The sequence below is a fragment of the Apis mellifera genome, linkage group LG3 (assembly GCF_003254395.2).
Source record: "Apis mellifera strain DH4 linkage group LG3, Amel_HAv3.1, whole genome shotgun sequence".
Taxonomy (NCBI): domain Eukaryota; kingdom Metazoa; phylum Arthropoda; class Insecta; order Hymenoptera; family Apidae; genus Apis; species Apis mellifera.
The window spans coordinates 2,930,422-2,950,627 of record NC_037640.1 but is presented as its reverse complement, the minus strand read 5'-3'; the positions used below and the strand labels follow the sequence as shown (position 1 = coordinate 2,950,627).

The 20,206-nt window shown below is 38.0% G+C and overlaps 1 protein-coding gene across 1 annotated transcript in view; it reads right to left on the bottom strand.

Moving 5' to 3' along the window:
* Nucleotides 1-17,490, bottom strand: part of LOC725829 — a 104,505-nt gene extending 87,015 nt beyond the window's left edge. Inside the window, exons 1-2 of the mRNA XM_026439831.1 lie at nucleotides 17,048-17,490; nucleotides 16,409-16,900 (exon numbers count right to left, since the gene is read on the bottom strand). Of these exons, the coding sequence (XP_026295616.1) occupies nucleotides 16,409-16,434 (26 nt within the window). The 5' untranslated portion in view covers nucleotides 16,435-16,900; nucleotides 17,048-17,490. The remainder of the gene's footprint in view (nucleotides 1-16,408; nucleotides 16,901-17,047) is intronic.
* Nucleotides 17,491-20,206: the final 2,716 nt, after the last annotated feature.

The following is a 20,206-nucleotide window of genomic DNA, read 5'->3' as shown; positions in this document are numbered from 1 at the left end:
ATACCCTTCAAGAATGATCGAAGAAGGTCACGACCTCCCTCATTCGTCGCGAATAGGTATATATACGTGCAGCTACAGTCGGTCGCAAAATTTTATCCACAATCCATTTCTTTCCAAGAAATAAATGTGCCATCCATCTCAAATTTTTTATCAAGTTCCTTCAAGTCTCTAAGATTTCTTACATAATAGAATATTTTACAATTTAAAATCAGGTCTCGTGTCTCATCGAGTTATACATAGAAAAAGATGAGGAACGATATTATTATAATTTCATCCCCTTCCAGCGATAAAAAAAAAAGAAATGGCACAACTTACGTTATCGTTTTTGCACGAAAGAATTACATTTGTTATAAATTTTGCGCAAAACACTTCTGCGACCGACTGTATCCGTGTACCGGCATTACAAACATTCGCCTCGCTCGATTCTCTCGTGTTACACGACTTGCAGCCGATCGACGGATTTGCAAAGTCATTCAGGATGATCCATCGGTTCCCTTGTTGCGTGTACTGCCGGCTACGATCGTTCGATCGTGCGTCAATGTACTTTCATTTCCATCGATGATATTCTTTCCTCGAGAGAGCACGTGTTTCGCGAGATTGGAACATTTAAAGGGTTTAGAAATCTTGAAGAACGCAGGATGGTGGATAGAGATAGGCGTCGATATACGAACGAAGTAAAAAAAAATTATTCTGACATTAAATCGAAGGAATATATAATATTTTCGATTCCAAGTTTCGAGTTGTTTACGTACAAATAAGAAATATTTTCGAGAATGTTTCTGGATCCCATCGCACGTGAATAAACGAGGACCAAAAATTCTCGAGAGTTGCTCTTCAGAATATTTTTCGCAGTTGGCCACTCTTTCGAGAATAATTCGTTCCACGCACTCTAAAAACTTTCACTCTGGATGTTTAAAATATTTCGAGAGTTATTACTACCTAAAAAGATACAACGCTTAAAAAAAGGAAGCACTGTTTTATTTACCACAACGCAACTATATCGTCCCGGAACAAAAATCCCACCGCGTGTTACGACAGCTCGAGTCCAAATGGAAACGATATCGTAACAATCCGTGTATTTACAACCGTGTATAACCCGTAAGGAGATCGCTCTTAATCCCTCTTAATCGAACTTGACAGATTTAAGAACAATAAGGTCAGAATTAATTCCGTAACGACGCATTATTACGCGACACCTCGAACGAGAAACAGTTTTAATCTCCGATGTTTACAATCTTCGATAATACGCAGTTTACGCGAATTTACAATCGAGAGGGGGGAGGAGGAGGGAGGGAGAGTATTAAACAACGTATATAAAAGCGGTCGATGCCGGTAGCGTGAATCAGATTATTCCCTCTTTGACTTTGATGACTGGTCAAACCGTGTCCGGGAGGAGGTAAGTGGACGCTGGAACGATATGCGCATTCGATTTCCATATAAACAGGGAAGGGGGGAGGGACGTAGTTGCGTGGATTTCATAAAAGGAGGCCTGGATAGTCACAATGGGCGTTGTGAAAGGGGCCACCGCGTTGCAATAAGAGCATAGGCTCTCGATATTGCTTTCTTTCGTACCAACGATCAAAAGGAACAAAGTTCTCGTGAAATGATTATCAAGAGGGAGGGAAAAATTTTATTTTTCGAATCGAGATCTCGATCGTGATTATCTTCCATCGTGGTATTCGAAAATGATATTTTTGGAATTCTTGATCATTCTTTTAATATTTAATATTTCGTGATAATCCTTTTTTTGGGGGTGGAAGTAATTCCTAATTTTTCGTAATATTAATCTAATTTATAATTTTTATATACCGCGAATTGAAATTCTACTGCTGTTTCACAAAACTTTCTACAACGAAAGTGTATAAATTACTCGTGGGATAAAATTCTTTCACAATTCGAAAGAAACGATTATTGGAACGGGAACAAATAAAATAAATATTAAAAAACCGTTTGTAATTCCAGGGAACGATATTCTTCTTTTGAAGAGGGAACAACACGGAGAGGAGCCGCGATAATAAGAAGAAGAAGAGGCGAAAAAGAGTCCTGTCTACGGCCACGGACACCCAACAGCAATTAAAAGCAATTCTTCTTGGCAGTATATCACTCTTACGTGCACTACTGCCGCGGATCCCCATTAAAATCGACCTTCGACTCCACCCGCGAGCAACAACGGTATCTCCTGTTGTTCCTCTTGTTTTCAAAGGGTACGCTCAGAGAGCAGGGAAGATCCGACGAGAGGAGCTCGAGAGGAAAAGAAGAAGGAGAGGAGAGGATAAAACACACGGCGAGAACGTTTCCTTTCCTAAGTATCTATCGCGCATATACTCGCCGTTATTTCGCAAGCAAATGAGAATCAGCAGAGATGAAAATTGAAAAGCGTACTGATCTATCTTCTTGAGGAATATATATTGCTCCCCAAGAATATATATTATATACTTTAAATATTATTATAAGTTCGAATTCAATTTTGGAAAGGATTTGGATAACGTAGTATCGTTGAAATTAATAATTGCAATAAATAAATTGATATAGATCTAATTATTTGATTACAATTCACCAAGCTTTGATCATTCCTTCCTCCACAATTTCACATTTCCTCCTACGAATATTTCCCTAGCATAGTGAATTTTCCCTATTAATCTCCCTATAATTATTCGAACGTTCGAAGTGTATTAAAAGTCTATAACAGAGATGCGAATTTTAATGGGGAACTCGAGCCGAGGGGGAACTCGGCGCGTACGCGGCTGTTCCGACAGGCTGGCGCGCGCTTATAAAACTCACCCTCATTTGAATACGTCCATAAATCGGGTGGTTGGATCGCGATTTCACGGAGCTGTAACCGTGTGACGAATAAACATAAATCGGCCACACGAATCTCCTTTCCACGAGAAAGACGGGCAAATGAGAAGAGGGTACGAAACAGGGGGCCACGTGTACGAGAATCTGCAAGCGCATTGTACACAACAAAACGATAAACATAAAGATGCTTTCCACGAGATCGTAATGCAATGATGTATCAACACCGTCAATTCGTGTTTGTAAACGTGACAATTACGATTCAATAAAAAATTTAACATTTGTTTAATTTCTCTCTTAATTTTAAAAAGAGAAAACTTTGAGGATTCGATTCAAAATTCTATCCATATCCACGCGAGGCTCGAGATCTTTCATATTCTCACGATGAATCCAAGCTTGAATATTTAACATTTGCTTAATTTTTCTCTTAATTTTCAAAAAAGAAAAGCTAACTTTGAGGATTCGATTCAAAATTCTATCCATATCCACGCGAGGATCGAGGAGATCTATCATATTCTCGCGATGAATCCAAGCTTGAATATTTAACATTTGCTTAATTTTCAAAAAAGAAAAGCTAACTTTGAGGATTCGATTCAAAATTCTATCCATATCCACGCGAGAAGATCTGCTATCATATTCTCGCTTGCATTTGAATATCGTAGACGATAGATTAAATTTTTTCGCAAAACTCGAGAAGGGGAGGCGCGCCTTCGGGGGGTCTTCCTCCAACTTGTCGGAGGCCACTTCGTGGGTACGTCGATCACGCGGTCACGCCAGGGAAACGACGAGGAGGCGGCTGAGAAGAGAGAGAGAGTCTATCGCATCTCTCCTCGGCGAAGAGTCCGTGAAAGAAGTTCTTATCGCAAAGGGAAGATGAAAACGCGGGAGAAGGTTGGAACGTCGCGGCTCGATAACATCTCTCTGTGTGTTCTGCGACTGCATTCCACCCGTGCAAGATAAATACTCGCACGTAGAATTGGAAATCACGGGTCGATTGCTTCGTTCCCTTCCTACCTGTGTTCCCTCCCTATTTTTTGCTCGGGTGAAAAAGAGATTGGCTTCTGTGGTAGGAGGTAATGGTTTCCCTTTTTTTTTGTTTCAAGAAAAAGTACGGAGAGAAGTCGTATTTTCCATTTATTTGCTCCTTCCTCCCCTCCTCCTTCTTCTTTTGTTTAGTCTGAGGGTATTATTGATTAAAAGTCGCGCGGCGTGCGTATCGTTCGATTTTATTGTTGGGACGACGTTCGCCGACTTAACAAGTGCGTTATTGTTATGGAAACTTGTTATCGAAATCTTTCGGAACCGCGAGATTGATGATCGAGTATAATAATTGCTCCAAAAGGTGAAAAATTAAATAAATATACGAAAACATCATGAGAATTTTTTAAAAAATTTTAATTTCGATTCAATAAAAATACGCGCAGACGAAACTAGGGGCACAGAGGTCATCCGAGGGAATTATCCGAGGGAACCGAGTCGCAGCATGAAAAATTTATGTATGAAATCGTGGCTCGATGCAAGCTCGATCGCCTCTGACCACCCGTTTCCCAAAGATAAGCTGGATAGATCGAATATCGCATACAATGGGTCGTGGAGGGCGGGGCGAGGAAGAGGAGCGCGTGTCTCGCGGCCGCAATTTATGGCGACTTTTCACAACGTTTGTCGTCCCTTGGAAAGAGAATTTTCATGGAGGCAAACGTCATTTCCGCGGCATCGTTGCCATTGTCGCGAGTCGGAATGGACAGGGAACAGGGAAGAATGTAAGTCGATATTGGAAAACAAATCTGGTAGTCACATTTTCCCGATAACAGCGTCAAACTTCCAATGGGACGGAAAAGATTCGAAAGGTTGGAAACGCGTCTCGGATAAAAGAGATGCCCCCTCCTTCCATCTCTTTCGAATACTTTTCCGTGTTTATTGCAAAGCAATCTATCGGCGAGTACAGTCGATCGCATAAGTTGATGATTGTGGAGGAAGATTTTCTGTTGTCTGAATTTTGCTTTGTATTTGGGGCACAAGTTCTTAAAGTTTATCAATGATTTTTGAAAAACTTTGTAAACGAGATAATTTCAGTGAAAAGAAATATAACTTCAATTCCCGTACAATAAATATTCTAGATTTCAATTAACTTGGTGTTATTTTCCATATTTTATTTTATCCATTATTTTCTGTTTATTGAGAGCAACGTTATCGATGATTATTGATTTCAAAATCGCAAAAGATAAAATCGAGATACAGTCACACTTTCCTCGCACGATCTTATACCTCCCTCAATTTCCTTAATTTTGAGAAAGAGTTTTATTCTTACGCTTCAATGACCCTGTTCGCCTATTTGCAATGCGTTTATAGAATAACTCTTAGCCTGCTCGCCAAGTGAAACCTGAAAACTGCGTCAGCCAGCTTCGCTTTCGAGTAGGATCGATCGATAAGTCGACATTTCACCTAACCGACTCTCTCTCTACCCCCGCACAATCTCCTTCTCTCTCTCTTTCTTCCCGTCTTTGCAGTCTTCGCTGCGAATCGAAGGAAACAAGGACGGACGTGAGGCGAATAATTGGGAGTTTAAACTGGATTTAAACGAAGGTGCATAGGCGATTTTCAGAGGAATGAATTTTCTCCTTCGAAGGGGAAATCGGTGTATACCGATATATCCGATTAAAAAACAGTATCTCCGAGTTGAGCTGGCGCGAAGGACAGGGATTGAATTACGGATTGAATTGAATAAAAGGAAGGGAGGGAGGGAGGATCGTTTCGAGTCATCGATTGGCCTCGATGCGTCAATTAGAGAAAGAAACTCGCGAGAATAACCTTGGACAACGGGTGGATTTCTATGAAAATTGATGGAAGGGTGGTGGCCACTGCTGAATAATCGAAAAAGGGGATGAAACGTCGCGAGTTACGTGCAGGGGTGAGTCACGTGGGGTGAGTAATTTGCAAATTAGGAGTGGCTTGCCTTTGCACTTTCGTGCACATCATTTTGAACGTGCAAACGTGTGATTTGCAAAGAAAATTTTCACCCAGGGAATTGTTTATAGAGAGAGAAGAATAATATATTATTAAATAAACTTAAAAGAGATCCAGAAACGGTTCAATTTATTTAGATTTGGAAAAGATTGACGCGAAGAAAATTACGATAATCGATAAATGTATATTCCAATAATTTATCCACTCTTAATCTCCACCCTAACGAAGCCTTAATTCGTCGAATTTCCATAAACAAAACGATAAATGTTAACACAAACGATAATAGAAAACCACGAACGCGTATACCTGTGTCCAATTAACGAGTATAAAAAAAATCTCGTATATAATAAAATCGCACTTTTTTTTTTCACAACCAAGGCAACGCGTAGTTATACACGCGTATTTCACACGCATCGATGCACGCAGGAAATACCGTTCGATCGTTTCCCGCATTAATCCCGGGCTTCTGTTCGTTTCTTCCCATGTTCCATATAAAAATTCCCAACCAACTATGTAAACTTTCTGTCGTAAACTCCAGTTTACTCCTCCCTTTCTCAAATCGATCCTTGATCATTCCTGTTCGATTGAGAAACAGAAAAAGAAGAGGAGGAGGAGGAAAAATCGGCTGCTTAGAATCAGGGTCAGGTTCCCACAGGTACACAGATTCACGACCCGTCTTCCGCATTGCCTTCGGAAGAAGGAAGGGGCGAAAGATCGGGCGCCACAAACTCGCCTGCAGAGAATCGATGAATCGAGGAGAGCGCGCTCGACCTTGAAATTAATAATCGACTCGAGATATCGATAGAGATCGAGGCGTCGATCGACTTCCGAGCGAGGAAAGAACGAAGAGGGGGCAGGGAATTTTTGAAGCCGATTCCAGAGAGCCGGGTAGCCGCAGGTGGTAAACCAATCAGCCAACACGCGCGCATTTATGCCGCACTTATGCCACGGCCTTAAGACGCGGTATAAAATACCCGCGGTCCAACGAGCTATCGCGTAGCTGCCTGTCTTTACTTAAACGATTTCTTTTCCACCCATCCCATCATTTTCGTGACGCGGGTAACGGTACAAGGTGAAGTTTCCTTTCGTACACACGATAAAATTATTCATTTTTCAGATTCTAATCCTAAAATTTATTCTCGATCGGACGAGTTGAAATATTTAAAAAGGATTAAACCTATTTCTCTAGATACCTTATAGATATCTAAAAAAATTTCATTTAAAAGGATCTTGTAAAAAGTTACAATTACATACACAATTAATATCTTTCAGATATATCGTCGAACCGATAATTTATATAAAAGTTTCTCGCAAGCTTGAAATGGGCAATTTTTCGGGAGTGCCGCCATTTCGAAAGCCTCGAAAGGTAAAAAATTGCTTCCCCAATTTTCCCCGAGAAATGAAACGGAGGGAGGGAAGGGGCCATAATTTCGTGCGGATTCTTCGCGAAAGTATAATTGGCCGCAAAGGCGGAACCCGCATTCTTTTTATTTTTTTTTTTTTCTTTTTACAGCACACACGCGCGCGCATAAACGTCAAATTCGAATAAAACGGAACGTCACCGATCGTAAACTATACGCGTATTCGATACGCGATCGAACCATCGGTTCCCCAGGCCTTTAACGAGCGACGTTTTGTAATTTCGTGGATCGTTAAACGGATACGCCAGAGCACCGTTTCGTTGCCGATCGTTAAATACCAGCATACCATACGGTGGTTGATGTTCGTTAAACGAGGCCCTAACGCTGTGAAAACGGCCAATAGAAGGAGGAGAAAAAAAAAAAAGAGAAGAAAAAGGAACACGAGGCAAAGATGTTCGCGAAATCCAGTCCATCGGCCCCCTCCCGATTACGACACACTTTCTTGCTTAAAATAAATAAGTCGAACATTTTCATTCTTGTTTTCATATTGTTTTAAAGGAAGATCGTTTCGTTACAATTCTGATTTTAATCAAGCGTTCATTCATTTATTCCTGATCGATATGCAAATGGATAAGATGATTGTTAATAAACAAATAAATCTTTCCCTTTTTTCCCCTCGATTGGTAATTATTGGCGCGTTTGAGAGATTTGCAACGGTTCATCCGACGAGTATGAACCCCCCTCGAACGGGACGGGCGCTCCTCCAAACCGAATTGAATTTTTATGATCCGATCCAACTCTTTGAGAATTTCAAATTCGAGACGTCTATGGAACAGGTATACAAAGAAGGTATACGTTATGTAAATTCATGAGGGGGCAATCGGGTAGCTTGATCAGAGGGAACTTTATCTCGATACACGATGGAGGATCGTTAATGGAGTCGTGTAACTGGAAGCTTTTCCTTAATGGATCGAAATGCATTCCATTACTTATTGGACGAAGCAAACATTACGAAAGTTAAGCTCTTCTTCGATTCCCTCCCACCCCGCCAAATTTTATCGCGACAATTTGTCGTTGGATCGTCCGAGCTGATGCAACGAAATTTGATTCCATTCAGATTTATCGCGAACAAATATTGAATATCTTTCTAAATTAGCGATTCAAATTTTTCCTTTTAAACTCGATAAATTCGATATTTTGAAAAATAAGAAGCGTAAACTACAGAAAGACGGAAATAAAAAAAGATGTACACTTTCTGTCATATATTATGCGAATTATATAAAGAATCAGAGAAGAAAAAACTGATTGAACTAATCAACTAAGAAACTCTTTTTTTGAATACAAAGTTAATTCGAGGTTTAATTGAAAAAACAAGAAGACAGGATTAGAATAGTATAAACTTTGAGTCGGTTCAAAAAATCAATTGACGCTGATTGACGTCATCGCGAAATTTCACGGTTTCCAATTCTACCTACACAATTGCGATAACACCGGTTGAATATCGCGCAAATTGCTTCGAAAGAAATTTCTTTGATACGATCCCTATTTGAAAATTTCTACTCTGTCCAGCGTTTCATGCTGCAGAATAGGAAAAAAAAGAAAGAAAGAAAAAACTACGATAAAAATCGGATATCGAAGATAAAAGTATCGAAGATATAAAATGAAATCGATATAAACACTGATGTAAACACTTTATCTCGAAAATTATCTAGTGGAAAATGACAAACTGAAAGAAAAAATGAAGACAGGAAGCGATTATCTATCTCTTATTTGTAACATTCTTTTGTAACGCATTGTGTATGAAGAACACGAGTAATTTAAAGATCAAACCTTAATAAGAAAGAAATCGACAAATAATAATTCCATGATAATAACTTAAATTTCCTACTTTTAATTTTTCTAAGTGTAATGATAGCATTCCAAAAATATCTCAACCCCTTCGAAACATTATATTTCTCGGGAAATTTCCCTCCCCTGGCAAATTATAATATTTCCAAATGCAGAAGGAGAGACGTAATCGATCGTAATATCCCATAAAGCACGTAACTCTTATTATGCATATACGTACATCGAGGGCCGAGTGTGTCAAGGCTGGACTCACCGTCGAAACGTGATCGCACAGGTAATACGTGGACGCACGTATATTTACGCGTGACGTTTCTAGAATCCAACGTATTTTCTCTGTATATAGATATATATATATATATATATAGCGATCGAGGATACGAGAATTTCTGCGAGGATATATCGTTGGATCGTCACGGATCAGCGGAGAGACGAAAAAGGAGAAGCAGGAAGTCTTGGCGGCATTTTCGCGTCGGAACGGTTATTTCACGACGATGTAATTTCGCGTTTGCGGCGTTTTCTCTCTTGTCCCTCTTGAACGCCTTCCTAAACCGGTAAACAACGTAATCTTATTGGCCGACTTTCTGAAAACCGACGAAAATGGGTTTTCCAGACTTTTGTACGGACACGTGTGCACCTCGTTTATCTTCTTTCCTTTCTCATACTTTTTATCTCATCCTCAATGAATGATAATTTATCATAGAATAATCGCCTTGTTCCTTATAGAAAATTATGTATAACAAAATAGATCGAATGAATCGAAATTTTTAATTCGTTACAGAAAAAAAAAAAATCTTCCAATATCCAATATAATGGTATACAGCAATACTTCAATATTTGAAACGAAACCTTGCCAAGGAGCGAAACCGACCATCCGCGTCGATTTTAATTACTCGATAATCGCAGCCACCGATAACGAATGCGGCACAACCCTTTAACGAACCGTTTCCTAATCAGACGTATCCCATTAGCACCGGTATCGGGTTCATCTATCAAATTATGGAACTATCCCGGCTCCATTATCCCCAAGGAACAATGCTACAACAACGGACGCCCGGTTCAATCATAATCACAAGCGACGATCGCGTTTCTTTCCCCTCGATATTAATACCAACCCCCTAATTAAGACAAACAGAAGCGGTCCTTATCTATCCCGTGCAATTATCGCCAACTCTGTAATAAACCGGATAATACGTGTGCAAGCACGAAGTATGGAGAGGAAGAGGCCGATTCTTCGATCGAAATGACAGAAGGTAAGTGTTGCTATTGCAAAGGTATATCGAAGAGGTAGCTTTTTTTGAATTGAGAGAAGAATCTTTCTAGCTCGAAAAAACGAATTATTTAACTATCCTCTAATCGACACCGGGCGGTGTCGCCCTTTTATTCGCCTCCAACCATTTTCCACACGGTTTTCCGCCCGATGGAGCATCCAACCTCCCCGCATTGTTACTTGTACACCGGCGTTAATCAAAGAGAAACGATTCTTGATCCATTGTTTGATCTAGGCGACTCGTAAACGTTGACGTTGGAATTTTTTCCCTTCGCTTTGGGGGAAAGGATTTTGCGTAGGTTTATATTATATGTCGTAACAAATTGGAAATTATTATTATGGATCAATCTTTATTACTCGTTTCTAAAAATTAAACGTGTAATGAATCATCTTTTGCGCTTGTTGATACTTTTGTTAATAATAAATATATATTCAATTAGCTTCAATGTAATACAATTCCATCATTTATTGAAATAGATTTCGACATAATTACAATTATTAATCAATTAATTTCGCGAGAACGTTTCTGAGATGATTATTAACATATTAAAATAATCTTTGCTTATTAGAAAAGCAATGTTCAATTATTCAGATTAATAACAACTTCGATGCGAGAAAGGGAAGAAAATTACGCCAAAATGATCCTATCCTATTAATAAATCGATCAGAGAGATCATCCTTTGATCCCATCGAATTCCTTCCCGTTGTACGATTATAAATATGCAAATTTTCTGACTCCAAGTCCGCCACTTGGTCTTTCGGGCAACACCCAAAGGTGATTTCAAATGCATCGAAGATACGATTGTTTCGGGGTCCACTTTGCACGAACAATCTCGCGGTACGTGATTTCTCTGCCAACAGGTTCCGAGGTGAATCACTCGTGACTCACGCACGAATTCATCCGCGAGCCGAATCCCCTTGGAACGAGAGGATCGTGCCTTCGAACGACAACTTGGGGGAACAATGTTATCACGCATCCTTTCTTCAAATGTGACCGATATCGATACAAAGTCTAAGATAACGTTCTCGTGAACTGATCCCGTAGTTCAAGTTCAAGTATCTACGTTTAAGAAATTATTGGAATCTTTGAAATGATCGAAAAGTCTTGCGAGATAAATTTCCACAAGACTTTGAATTATATTCGAAATGATATAATTTGAATTTTTTATAATTTCAAATCATTTTAATCACGTAGATACTTAAAAAAATAAATGAATAAATGTCAACAAAAATTATAGAAGAAACTAATCATTTTTAATTTTGTCGTCGGAATATCGTATTACGCAAGGCTTGCGAGTGTTGACGAATAAACAGCATCATATTACGATAGGAAAACGAAAAAAAAAGTCACATTATATTTATACCAAACAACATCGATCACGCGTATCTGGCACGCTGTGTACACCCTTAGAAAGATGCATTACCGTGCTCGCCACAACCCCTGGCGCACAAGTAAAGTGACGCAAAGGGTGGTTACAAAATATAACGCCTGTTCCACGATTCGAAGCCTCGATCGAGATCTCGATCACGGCTTCCATAAGTTTAACCCGCGGACAATGGCGTGCGTAATTACGAGCAAGGATAAGGCGAAATGAAACGTTGTTGCTGTCACGGCGAGTTTAAAGCGGTTTTAAAGCCGAATAGAATAGGCGACGACCGGTGATCGTTACGCGTTTGCCAGAAGAACAAACTTTCGCCATTCGACGAGACCGGTTGTTGAAAAGGCGGCGAGTTTGCTCAATGCGCAATCGTTTTTTAGAAACTATTCCGTAACGCGTTAAAAACGGATCGATCGCCGATCCCGCTCGGTTCAAGGGAGCCTTTGTTGTGTTTCCAAATTAAAAAAAAATAAAACTATGAAAAATCCCTTACGAATTTCTAAATAAAAACATCGAACTTCAAATTTCCAAAAATTACTCCAAGAAAATTTTAGTCTACTATTTCGATCCTAAACTTAACCTGTTTAATAAATATATATATTTTCCTTCGAAATTATAGATCCTCGAGTATGATACAATACATACAACGCATATATGTATATTTTGTACAGGTTACACTGTTCGAATAATAAACGATCAGAGTATCGGTGTGTTGGAATATCGAAGGCTCCATTCAATCGTGTTCTTTCGCGTAATTCTCGCGCGAACCGTTCTGCGGATTCCCTTTGCTGTGTAGGACGCGGAGTCGGTAACGGGTACACGCAGTATATGATGCACGGCGCGGTGTCGAGGATAACGCGCAATAACTTACACGGTTATGGCCCTTAACTTTATCCCATCGGCGGCATGGAAATAGTTGGATTAATGAGATTTCGTTGGAACCGCTTCCAACACGCGATTATTAACAACAGTGTGTTGGCGAGTCTCTCGGATGAAGATGTTCTTCTTCTTGCGAAAATAATCGCCCTCCTATTTTCGAATTTGAGAAATAGTCGAGGTGTATCGAAGGTGATATTTATATCTTGTCGATGAACACGGTATTGGAATTTCTTTACATTGGAAGCATTTAATTTTTCCAAAGATGAGAAATCGTGTCTGGACTTGTCGCCTCCAATCGAGGACGAATCTTCTCTTCGAAAACGCGACACGTGAAATGAAATTGAGACGGAGTTCGATGGAAAAATGAGCAACGAGATTCGACCAATTAAGAATTAACGAAGAAATAAGAAACTCGGCTGTGTTTCTCTCCTGGCATGGTCAAGAGAGAGAGAGAGAGAGAAGAAAGGGAGGGAGAAGGAAGAGAGAGAAATCCGCTTTCTGCAATTAATCGCATCAAGGACGACTTTCCCAGGCTTGAAGAGATGTCGAGGGAAAATTCATCGAATCGAGTCGAATCGAGAGGCACAATAGCCGGGTTGATATCTTTAATTGAAACGCTTTAATTAGAGGGAAGGAATGGAAAAGAAGAGGCGGGAGGGAAAATTGGAGAAAAAAAATTGGGAAAATCGAACGACTTTGTTGTCCTTAACACTATCGATTCTTCTTTATTTTAACAGGAGTAAGGAAAATGGATTCTCAAAAGATTCACGCAGTGTATGATTTTATAATGAATGGAATTGGAAGAGTAAAGGAAGGATGTTTTATTCTCGTTTTCCTATTCAACGAGTATAAATTGTGTAGGTGAAATCAAGTTGGTAGTGTGTACAAATGCAAATCTGAGATGGATCGCTCTGCATAACTTTCGAAATTATATTCACGAGTATAAATTTATTTAATTAAGACGAATTTACGTAATATATATATATATATATATATATATATTTTTAGCGAGAATATATATAAGGTGAAAGCTAAGAAACAAAGTAAATGTTAAATAAAAATTAAAATAAATTGTAACAAAATGATTTTTATTAATGAAAATTCCTATTATTTATAATTATATTATTTTATTTAAAAAAAATACGAGAAGAAAATATTTGTTTAAAAATATATATATATATATTATGATTTCTTTACAAAAGTCCATTGTGATTCAAATAATCTAAATGTATGATTTAATTAAACCATTATTTCAATTTGTCATATAAATTATTTAAAAAAAAGAACACGATTATTGTATCGAGCATTGATATATTACATCATAAAGAAGAATTATATATAAAAAAAAAATATGACTTATTTTTTCCACAATTATTGAGACACGTAATTCTTTTTAATAAAAATAGAAATGGAAAATTGAAAAAGCACCGAAGCGAAGAATATATTTATATATTTCAAATATCAAAGCTTCTCGTCATTGCCTACGAAATCTCTCAGTGGGTCGACGTTCACCGATTCAACGAACAGGCCGCTCTGTATTCTCATCCGATATTTTTCCCGCTTTCTATTCCCTTTTTCGGGAGAGCCCCACTTTCAGATCGGTCGTGATAATCGGCCTGTTTCGTATGCAAAGACCCAGCCGTGATACTGTTATTGTTCCTAAATGAACGTTCAACCACGGAATTCAAGGAGGAATTCAATCTTTTCGAGAAAGAAGGAGCACCGATGGATATAGAAAATTTAAATGAAACTATCCAAAAGTGAATTTGGCAAAAGGAATAAGAATGAAACGATAAATTTTGAAAAAATTATAAAAAGGAAAAAAAAATAGATTCACGATAAACAATAGATTATTAATCAGAACTAGTGTCTTACTTCAATTACATTAGTTACTTTGCCTAGTTATTCTAGTTGTCGATAAATAAAATTAATTTGATTTAATTTGTCGTGAAGAAACGTTATTTTTTTTGCGAATAAATAATTTAATCAATATTGTGATTAGATCAAATTTCTTTAAATCAATCAATGCTGATTATTTTAATAAAGAAATTGATAATAAAATGTGCAATAATATTTTGAAACGGAAATTCTTTTACGAAATATAAAATATACACGGTATAATTTGCATTGAATAAATTCAAGCATTGTAAATATGTATGAAACATTTATCCATATAACAAAGGAAATAAATATTTTGTTGTACATTACGCTATTATAAAATCAACAAGAAACAAAAAGTAATTGTAATTCATAACGTTTCTTCTACTATTTATTTTGAACAAAACAATATTTAATTTTAATATCAAATTAATAATACATGAAGCCATTATCAAGATCCTGAATATATCTTGCGAAATAGTGAGAAAAAAATACCGGCTACTATATCGTGGCCGGTATTTTTTTACATTTGAAAAAACTGGTAGTCGCCCATGAGTGACTATAAAGGAAAAAAAAAATGGAAAAATTCAAAGGAGATGCAACGAAAATCGACCTGGACCGAAACAGCGGGAAGCTCTGACAGCCACGAGGTGGCTGCTTCCAAATTAGCATTTCAATTTGTCCGCGCAGGTGTTTCACAGACAGCAGTCGCGACAACGACACAACTACGATCAATGACTCGAGTCGAGTCGTCAGCCGGTGAACACCTGACATTTTCGATGCAAAGCCTCCGTGGAATACACCGAGTAACATTTACATAGTCATCCATACCGTCACGTCTTATCTTAGCCTCTCTAAACCGATAAATGAACGTTATTTTCCGGGTCGAAAGTGTGAATCGATCACGAACTTACATATGGATCGATTGAACCATATACTTTTTACTTTGTCGTAAAAGTGAACGATATACAAACGTGGATAAAGTAAATGATTCATTTGTATACAGAATATTATGTCAATTTGAAGATATTTTTCAATCTCTTTTTGTATCAATTGTTTATTAATTATTTTCCTAGATTTTATTTTTTCTTCTAAGGAAAGAAACAAAATGATACAAAAAAGATTAATGAAAATGTGCAAATTATTTATATTTGAAAACAACTATTGTGATAATTGTAATTTATGCAAATAAATAAAGACCTAAGTTTCGTTTTAAAAATTTCTTTTAAGAAACGCAATAATTTAATTACTTTGTGTTTTTTGTTTAATTTTTAAAAATTTAATCAATTGTAACTGGTTTTTTCCCCAACAGTTTTCAAATATTTACAGTATGGCAGATAGTGGTCGAACCTAACCTCAATCTAATTAGCTTATATTATAACTATTATAACATGGCTATCTGTTAATTTATCGATATCACAATATATACAGTTCAAAAGCAAATGACAGACTTAATCTTGTGATTTAACGAGATTTTGCATCGTGCTCGATTTTTGGGTCGAGCGAATTTCGAAACAATCGCATTAATCATTTGTCAGAACCCGTTTCTTTTACGAGATCGAAAACAATGAATACAAATCCGCTCGAAATACGGCACGTTATTATCGTTATGCCCGCATTGAAGTAGCTAGGAAATTTGGGATTGCATTATTGTAATATTATTTATGACCCGGCTACAAAGAAAGTGTGGAAAACGCGTGTCGAGATGTTACAGGATGATGCAAATATCAATGCCAACTATTATCCAACCTACGTACACGACGTTCTTAGCCAATGATCTGTCTTATTTATGTATAAAACGCAATAGACATTCAACAATAAAGAGAATAACGATTTAAAATGAAGCTCGTCTAACGAATAGGTTAGGTTATAACATGACTCCTTTGATGACGACATACGTTACGAGATAAGATTTTTCCTACTTTTGAACTCAAAGAATATATATATTGTGAATTCTCTTCGCACAAAAGTTAATATAGATAAAGATTAAAAACCTAAAAAACGCAATATATAATAAGATATAGGTTTTTTCTTACCTTAACGTGCGTTGTGTAGTCTTCATTTCTGGCCGTTTCTTTGCGAATTCTTTAAAGAAACCTTTAGCGTTGATCCATCGATTCGTTTCGAAGTTCAAGCACACGAATAACGACTAAGATGAAATAAAAACGAAACAAAATACACAAACTCAGACACGCACACGTGGAGAAAAAAAAAAGAACACTGGTTTGAACTGCTTGCTTTGTGTTTGCTCTCAACTTTTATGATCTCGACCCGATTAACCACTCCATCGTGTTATTTTTCACGTGAATCGAGTTATATACGAAATAATCGCGATTAAATTCACTGGTCACCGATCAGTAACGATAATTACGACTGTAACGAGTAGAAAACGTAATAAGAACACAAATTTGGCCACTTAAACGATCTTTTAGAATTCAACAATGGCGATTCCAATGTCTTCCACTAATCGACAATGCGATACTGGCTTTCGACTCCAAATCGAGATCGTACAATCGATTATCGATTATCTAAAAAGAAGTCAAATAGTAACATCGATTGTTTCCATAGAGTGCGCGGCAGTAAAGGATACAAATTAGATTAGTGGGACTCGTAACTGAGACACTTTAAGGTTAGGATGAATTCAGAGAGAAGTACATAACCTTTCTTTCACTAACCTGATAATCCTGCAACTTTGATGATCTTGATGTTCACAATAAATTCTTCGAAACCCTTGAAATAATCAATTCTTTCGTTCATTTTACTTTTTCAAAGTATATTTTGATCTCTCATACGCTCCAACAACGATTGGCATGATGATTGTCGTTTCATGCGAGTCTTCATTCGCTCGCACGTGTCGTCGATTTTAATAATTATTTTATTGACAGCCGATTTTTTCCTCTCGCAAAACTATCTTTGGTATTCTCCAAAAATTGATATCGAACGATATAAAGGCCATATATTTTAACGTAAACATCACGTTTACGTAAGAAAGATGAGAAATATATCTTATTACAAACGTTCCTTTACGCACTAAGATCTTTTAAACTCTTCTCCTTGAATGAATCACGAGTCGTATCCGCAACACAGACACTCAAACCTAAATACTCTGTAAACGTTACACCAAAAAACTGTGTTTAAAATCTTCGAATACGTTCGTATACAAAAGCGTGCCACTTAACAAATGACCGATGCGTTCTCCTACTAGGACTAGTTTATACAATAAACATGGAGGGCGTCTCAGTTTCGCGGGAAAACAATTTAGAAGCTCACTATACCAAAACGCGAATGCAAACATGCACGAGAAATCTTGCAGCTATTTCGAACAAGTTGACACAGAAGACATCAGTTTGGAAAGCCAAAAAACTTGGAATCACACGGCAGGTGCAAGAAGGTGCCGGTGTAGAGGAGAAGCAAGCGACCTCCTCTCTTTGCCCAGGTCCCAACCGAGAGGTCCACCGTACGAGGACTGGTTTCACGAGACTCCCCGTGCTCGACCGGCCAGACTACTTCGGACACGACAGAGGGAGAGGGAAATACACAGAAAGAGTGTGTTCGACGGAAAGGCGGGAGGAGGCGGGAGGCGAGGAGCGTGTAGAGAGCGGACTCGTGGAGTGTGGGTCCCGTTCTTCGAGAGAGGCTTACTCCATCGAGCGCGAGGAAGTACTGTTACTTAGACAGAACCTTCAGGGCTCGCAACATGCTGCAAAACGCGAGGTAAAGATCAGGACGCGATGCATACAATTTGATCGAGCCATTTGCCACTGAGAATTCCGCCAGAATCGAGATTCGATTCTCCTTTTCTCGCGAGTTATCTCTTTTGTGCGAGATAGAGTAACTCTCGAAAAGTATCGATCGATATATTGGTTGGAAATCGATTCTTCACTCTTATCTTTCTCGACACGATATACGTCTCCAAAAATATACGTTGGAGACACGTTGGTTATGTTATGCTAACGTTTTTGTTTAATACGTAGAATTTTGTACGTAGAATTATGTATACACAATTGGTATTTGTTTATATTTCCACAGCTATATAAATTTATACCTCAAGGCCTTTGTTTTGAAACGAACGATTGAACGGATTCCAGAATCTAATGGACAGATGCACAGATGAAAATTCGAACGATTTTTCGTGGATTACAAAACCGTATTGCGTTTTACGAATAGAATATTCACAGGTCATGCGAAGCCACAATTGCTACGATGCACATTTCAATACGATATAACGTGAAGAACGTGTACGCGTGCGTGGACATGCAGCAACGAATCGCGTGTCCTCCTTCACCTTCTGTTTACACGCGAAATTTCGGCAAGACGTGCCTACTCGCGTAGCTACTTTTAACACCAGAATCCTGCACGTTCCAATTAAAATTCATGTCGTACACGATGCAACGATGCTTTCAAATCCCTCCTTTCCCCCCGCGGTTTTTTTAATTTCCCGTCAAAGTCCCGAAAAGAAATTATAGAAAATATATGCTCACCGCTCGGTAGTCGCGGCTCGACTGGACGACTGGTCGACTCCACGCTATTACCCCGCCGTACTCACACCCGTATCAAGCGAAGTGGAGCCCTTCCGTGGAGCTACCACTTATCCAAAGGTGCACCTATTGCCACGTACCTGCACGTGCACGCGTATAACTCTTGCACTCGTGTGTGTGTATCATATGCAACGCGTACGTGTCGTTAGTGCATACGAATACTCGTACAGCCAGGTGTAACCGGTTTCACCGATTTTTTCCCGAAAAGCATTCGCGACCGTTTGTAAAATTGTTTGCCCTTTGTCGTTTCTCGGTATTCTCGTAAACTCGTGGAGACCATATTTTAACGTATTTCTCAAGCAGTTTCGATTAAATGGGGATCGTTTTTAAACGTTTAAAATATATAAGATTAAGTAATTATCGATAAAGTATAAACGAGATTGTACGAGGAAAGATTAAGAAAATGAAAAATACTTTTATGATATTTTCTTTATTTTTTTTTTTTTCTTTCTCTCAGCCTTTCAATTATTGATCGAACGGCGGATAATTATTGCGGAGAAAAGTTTATTTGTTGTTTAATCTGTTTTGCGTAACAGGAATGCATTTTTCAAAATTCCAAACGTATAATCGTCATGCACTGGATAATGTAAGGTGACACCAAGGTAGTCCGCTACCTTGATGGAATAAATACGCGTCTAACATCCTCGTAATCAAGCTCCATCAAACGTAAGCCTTCCATTCTGTCAATGTTGAATTTTATCTCTAATGAAATTTTAACTTTCTAACAATCTGTGAAAAAAAAAAAAAAAATAAAGATTGTAAAAAATATTATATCCGCAGAGACTTATTCCACAGTCATCAGACATTGTCATTTCACTTTCCACAAGATTTTTTTCTCGCGGCATTTCAATTAATCACATCACGAATTGAATGACTTCGTACCGAGAATGTTAATTATATAGAATTATACGATTCACCGAGTTGATTGAATCAATAATCTAACTTTCCCTGCTGTTCCCCCGTTGTTTTTATTTATAGTTCAATCCTATATTTCGTATGATGAACTAAATTTTTTTCCCCTGGGATGGAATAACACGGACATACGTTTCATTTATTTCGAACAATAATTAACGATGGTAAAGTTGCAAAACAATTTCATCTCTGTTATATTACTATTATGTTTCCGTTGAGAGCTCAGAGTAATTTATGATCCACATTTACATACAACATTCATAAATAAAATGAAGGTGCAAAGGAGGAAAAAAAAAAAAAAGAAGAAAAAAAAAGAAGAAAAAAAAAAGCACTTGATTTGTGTTAATCCGATAAGATAGAATAATGAAATTGCATTTAAACGCT